The sequence below is a fragment of the Vigna unguiculata genome, chromosome 3 (assembly GCF_004118075.2).
Source record: "Vigna unguiculata cultivar IT97K-499-35 chromosome 3, ASM411807v1, whole genome shotgun sequence".
Lineage (NCBI taxonomy): Eukaryota > Viridiplantae > Streptophyta > Magnoliopsida > Fabales > Fabaceae > Vigna > Vigna unguiculata.
Window position 1 is genome coordinate 45305678 of NC_040281.1, and position 6427 is coordinate 45312104.

General features: G+C 31.6%; 1 protein-coding gene across 1 annotated transcript; it reads left to right on the forward strand.

The window, feature by feature from the left end:
• The first annotated feature begins 4148 nt into the window (after positions 1-4148).
• Positions 4149-6062, forward strand: LOC114176355 (cyclin-dependent kinase inhibitor 7-like). Its single transcript, XM_028061380.1, has 4 exons — positions 4149-4772; positions 4908-4963; positions 5252-5452; positions 5547-6062. Exons 1-4 carry the CDS (start codon positions 4515-4517, stop codon positions 5614-5616), a joined length of 585 nt encoding a protein of 194 aa, XP_027917181.1. The 5' UTR covers positions 4149-4514; the 3' UTR covers positions 5617-6062.
• The last annotated feature ends 365 nt before the right edge of the window (positions 6063-6427 follow it).

The following is a 6427-nucleotide window of genomic DNA, read 5'->3' on the forward strand; positions in this document are numbered from 1 at the left end:
GAGAAAAAGATACTTTGGCATTATTGACATAATTTTACTCTGGTCATAGCAGTAACTAGGAATTCTTTGTACCTCTGGGCTTGGTTTCCTGTGCTGTGAATATGTTGCTACTGCTTTAGTTATGTGGATTTGTCCCCTTATATTTAGCTGCAGAGTGCAGATCCTGCATGCATATCGTGGTACTTCATTTTTTGTCTGTTCGCACTTCACATAATAAATGCATGGAATGGACCCTATAGATGCAATAAGATTTGTGTCAAATGATAATAATAATAGTAATAATAAATATTAACATCATGATTTAATTAGAATGTTGGTAAGAATTTTTGTGTATTGATTGAATTGTGATAATGTAATATAAAATTATATTTACGATCTTTATTTGATTTACTTACAAAAATAGTCACGGCCGCACATTATGTGCGCCATAATATGCCATTACACGAAACATAAATAATAGAATAATAAAGTAAAATGATATTTTGAAAATAATATTTTGACGATTTTTTTATAATTTGAAGGTATCTTCTAAATAATTTTAAAATATAAAAAAATTAGAAAATAAAAAAAATGGAAAGTTACTTAAAAATTATTATCTCAAATTATAAAAGAAAATTATCGAAATTTAGTAATTAAAAAATTATTTTTTAATAAGAAAATGTATACATACACATAAATCTAACATGGGTAGTATAATTTATTTTTGACACCAATAATTTTTTACACATATTTTATATTCACTATTATCTTTCAATTTTTTCTTTCTTTAAAAATATAAAAAAGTTAACTTTTGTAGTGATCAAATATACCCTTCAGATTGAGTCATTAAGTGGTGCACCTCGTTTAAAAAATGTTTAATTACTTAGATGATATCCACTTTGGTAGAGGTCTGTCAATCTGGTATCCGCTCTTAAAAAGTGTCAATTACATCTCAATTTTTGAAAAGTGCTTCAATTAGGTCCCATTCGTACAAAGATGACTAACACCGTTAACAGTGTGCCATGAGTCAGACTGTGGTTTTTTTATTTTTAAATTTTAATTTTTAATTTTTTTTTAAAAAAAATCAAAATTCCACGTGTCAGGTTCGTGATGTGACACAAGACATTGTTAGTGTCTCGTGGCAATGCAATGTCACGTGTTAGTGTCACCATTAGATGTCATTGTGTTGATTTCAATTTAGTCCTCACATATGTCTCAATGAGTCAATTTAGTCCATACTTATGTATATCTGATTCAATTTTGACATAATTTTTTTTAATAATTAAAATCAATTTTTTATAAAATTAAAACTAATTAAATATAAATTTTCTACAAAAACTAAGTATTTGATATTTATATTAAAATTTAGTGGTAAAATTCATTTAATTAAGTCATTTTTAATAAAAAAAATAGTATAACATTCATACAAATAAAAAATTTTGGTTTAAAATTAGTAAGAAACAATATTGTTGTATTTTGGAAAAAAAAAAACAAAACATGAGTTAGTAATAAAAAGTAATTAATAAAGTAATATGTTAAAATTTCATTTTTAATAAAAAATATTAATATAACATTTATACAAATAATAAATTTGGTCTGAAATTGGAGAGAAACAATATAAATATCAGTACTTAATTTTGTAAAAATATTTATACTTAATTAGTTTTAATCTTATAAAAAATGGATTACAAAAATATTTTGATTATTAAAAAAAATTGGGAAAAAATTGAATCAGATACACATAAGTAGCGACTAAATTGAGTAAAAAAAACATATAGGGGGGATTAAATTGAAATCAACACAGTGACATCTGATAGTGACACTGACATGTGACACTGACAATGCTATGTGTCATATAAGGAACTTGACATGTGACATTTTTATTTTTTTTTCAAAAAAAAAATTAAAAAAAAACCCACGGACTGACTCGTGGCATGCCGTTAAGGACGTTAGTCATCTTTGAAAGATACCTAATTGAAACAATTTTTTAAAAGTTGAAATGCAATTGACACTTTTTTAAAAACGGATACCAAATCGACACATCTCTACCAAAGTGGGTACCATACAAGTAATTAAACCTTAAAAAAAAATATTTTCATCTAACATGTAATGGTTGTGTGAAAAGTAAAAGGGAGAATAAAATCAGTTGAAAATAATGTAAAAGTAAATAAATATGTAAGAAAGTAGAAAATGAGTTGTGTCGTTAAAGAAAAATAAGAGAAAAAAATGAGCAGTTTGTATTTTTTATTTTTAAAAGTTGTTTAATTGAAAAGATTTGAAAAGATATAAACTAATGAAATTGAATAATAGCAAAATATTTTATCGTTGCTCGCTTGTAGAAACTTTTCTTATTTTGCACCTCTTAATTAGTTAGTTTTATCTTTGTGATAAAGATGTATTAATAAACTTAAGATATCATTTCCCTCCCTCTCTTTCTGTCCATATGTTTTCAAGACAATTTAATAGGATTGATATAATGTCTAAGGCTTGCTTATATAAAAAGATACTAAAAATTAAATAGTGTTCATTACCTTAATTACCTTTCTTTTTGAAAAGGTCCCTTGTGGTAATAATCTTGATCTCCATTTTTATGCTGTGTATATATATATGGCAAACTATTTTACGTTCCAAGTACAATAAATTATCATTTTAAATTAAAAAAATTTGCAAAACTTCGTAAACAAACACAGTAACTAAAAAAGAGCACTGTAAGTAAGTTATACATAATAGAAATGAAGAGAGTTGATAATAAAAATGAAAACAGAGTGGGAAAAGGAAAATAGAAGCGTTTGGAATGGGCATAAATAGAAAGTGAAGGAAAAATATATAGAAAAGGATGAATGATTTGCATGGAAGATGAATGATACATATAGGGAAAGTACGTACGTAGGCATATCCAGAGAGGATCATTAATCGAGAAACAACCTAAACTTTTATGGCAGTGGTCCATATTTTGTCTGCCAATTTATATTTCATCCATCACACCCACGTGTAAGTAATTGCATGTATGCCACATGGGGCATCTTAATCGTGTTTTACATTACCTAATCATCTTTGCTATCAAGTTTTTACATGTACCAAGAATCAATTGCGATCAGAAGAAGATAAAAAGAATAAAAAATAATCAAAATTCTTTTACTTCTTTTGTAAGGCATTTAGGATGAAAAATATATGCTCTTTCGTACTTTTATTTTTATTTTATTTTTATTTTTGCCTCACATTTAAGCCGTCACGGTCCTAAATTAAATGACCATGTGTGCGATGTCCCCTCTCCAACCATCTAAGCTTCTGTTTTATCATTTGGAAAATCCTTGTCTTCAATTGAAGGGCACACACGACAAAACAAATATGAGCTGTATAGAAAAGAAAAGCCAACCCCCCAAATAAAAAAACAAAACCATATGCTGACAAAATCTACAACAATTTACTCTCACAAAAATGTAGAACCATTTTTAACTTAGGAATTAGTTTTCGTCACATCAACCATTTTCTGCACTTTTAATATAATTTTGTATACTTTGCAACACTATAGTTTCGTCTTTGAGACCATTTAATGGTTTTCACTGGTTTATGTTTCCTTTCTTCTTCTCTTACTGATATTCTCCTTCTGATACCATTTTGTCAGAGATCAACCTCCATTCAGCACTCATTTAGGGTTCAGTTTTCCACATTTTTTTCTTTATATTATTCATTTAGAGTCCACATTATTAATCACTGAAGGAATCATCTCTTTTACTAAAAAAATATAGAGATATTTATCTTCACAAATAACAATCATAAAAACAAAAGGAACACACGCACCAATACTCAAATAAAAACTCTTATTTATTTATTTTTCATTCTTCCATTAATTAGGAAAAAAATAAAAATAAAAAGCAAAAGAAAACAATGACATACGGAGAATAAATTATGTATATAAATAGAATCCCTCAATTGATCCTTTGTTGTTTGTTTCTTTGCCTTTAGTAATAGAAAAAAAAATATTTAAAGTATTATAAAAGAAGAACTGAATATAAAAGAAATATTATAAAATATTCTGAAAGAATATCTGTATGTTAAGCTAAAAGAGAAAAAAAGAAAAGAATACGAATGGAGAAACTAACAACCAAATAAATGTTAACAAAGAAAAGGATATAAGTGTAATTTGCTCGGAACACAATTATTTTGCTTGAGACCGGTTCTCTCTCCAATCTTCACTCACAACCGAATTCTCAGACTCAGCCAACCCGAAACAATCTATATATGATTCTTCATTCCTAACCTCATGATTCTCGTTTACTCATTCCCCTCCCAACCGTATCATCAATTTCCGTTTCCGACACCATCCACCGAGAACTCCCTCCACGTGTCACTCCTCCATTCGCCGTCCCTCCGGTGCCTGTGATCACCGCCTCACACCGCTATCAAACCCCCCAACGCCTCAACCTTCTCCCCTTTTCGTAACAGTTTCCTCGTCGCACCAAAACACTACACAATACTTCCCTCTTCTCTGTCTCACACACACTCAACACTGAAATTGAGATTACAGCATATTCATGGATATGGCTCAGGTGAAGACACGAGCTCGAACTGCATTGGGCGTTGGAGCTTCTGCGACTTCACCGAAGAGAAGGAAAATCGCCATTAACAACAGCAACAACATCTCACCGTCCTCCTTCGTTCAACTCAAGAGTTTGAGTAATACAACCTCGCCGGAGTCGGAGGAGCGCTGTTCCGGCGAATCTCCGGCGTCGTGTTGCTCCAGCAACGGATCCTTCGACGAAAACCGAATCATCAAATTCTCAGATCTGGAGGTGATTATTGTTAATTATTATCAATGAATCACCTAAAATTCTTGTCGGCGCAGCGATTTAATTGAACTTGCGTTTTGTCTCTCATTAAGTGCTTCTCATTAATGTGTAATGTGTATCGTAACGCATTTTTTTCAGGTAGAGAACGCTCAAGTTGAAACGTCGACGTGCAACTGCGGTGAACAACAAATGAGGTCTCGAATTAAATTAAGTTTTAAATTATTATTGATAGTTTTAAATTCAAAAAAGAAAAGTGACTTCAATCGTTTCAAATCTTTAATGATTCCGTTAGTTTGAATTCAAATAATTAAAGGTGTGTGAGTGCATCGTATCGTATGTGCAAGTAATCATGATTATTTCTTCCGTTCAAAAATCTAATTCCTTAACTCTCTGACGTGCATGTATCAATAATGCGCTTATACATATATACGCGTCACACATTCTGGAAATTAACGGAAACACTCAACATTGTGTCCGCGCAGGAGAGAGATGAGTCTCTCGAGTGAGCTTCGAATTGCGAATTCGCAGGAGGTGGATTCAGCGGAGAAGAAGCCAACGATGCAGACCAAAACCAAATCTCGATGTGGCGTTCCACCAGCGCCGCAGAAAAGGCCAACGGAGTCGGAGCTCGAAGAATTCTTCGCCGTCGCGGAGAAAGACATTCAGAAACGCTTCTCAGAAAAGTAAGAGAATAGTAACACATTTTCATTTCAAATGCGAACTTTAAAAACTGTGATATACTAATTTGCGTGTATTATATTCCTTGTGAATCTGCAGGTATAATTATGATATTGTGAAAGACATGCCCTTGGAAGGACGATACGAGTGGGTGAAATTGAAGCCATAAAAGTGACCAACCTTGAAGAAAGAAAACGGTGAAATGCTACTTGCTGACATTATTCTCACATTAAATTTACTTGAGGTACTTGATTTTAATTACTTCTGTTTTCTGTCTTCCACGGTCGGAGTACGCTTTTGTTTGGTGTACAGTTATGTTTAGTTTTCCTCCATGGTTAATTAAGGTGGAGGGGGATTTATCTCGCTTTTGTTAGTTGTGTACGGGTTATAGATACGGAGAAGCTAGTTCTGTGCGGAATTCTGTAAATTCCGTTGGTAATGACTGTAGCGCAAATGGTTCCTATAAGGCTATAACAAAATTGTAGCCTCAATTTTCTTTCTTTGTGCTTCCCCCTAAAATTCGTGTCTGTTTCTCTGTTTTTAACTTTGAAGGGTACAGCAAAGTCAGTGACTGTTATGTTATCTTCTCTTTTTTCTTTATCTTTTCTTTCCTTCTTCTTCTTTTCCCCTTTCCCATGACGTAAATTTAACCCGTCTTTATCTGTCTTGTCATTTCATTGATTTATATTTTTAGTGCTGATTTGTCTTTTCCCTTATTTTAAACAATGGAAAAACTTTGCCTTTTGTCCCGAAACTTTCTGCGATAACTTGGATGGGTGTTGTTTCTGCGTGGATGGCGAGGTCTTTTCCGTTCCAAATAAAATATTATATTAAATCAAAAGGGAACAAAATAACACAGTGAAGAATATTATCAAGCATGGTGAAATGTTGGAGGAGGACGTGATTGTTTGTCTAATTATAGGAAATGGGCGTGAGTTACAGTTACAGAAATGTAGAGAGGATTGGACGGACAGGTGATC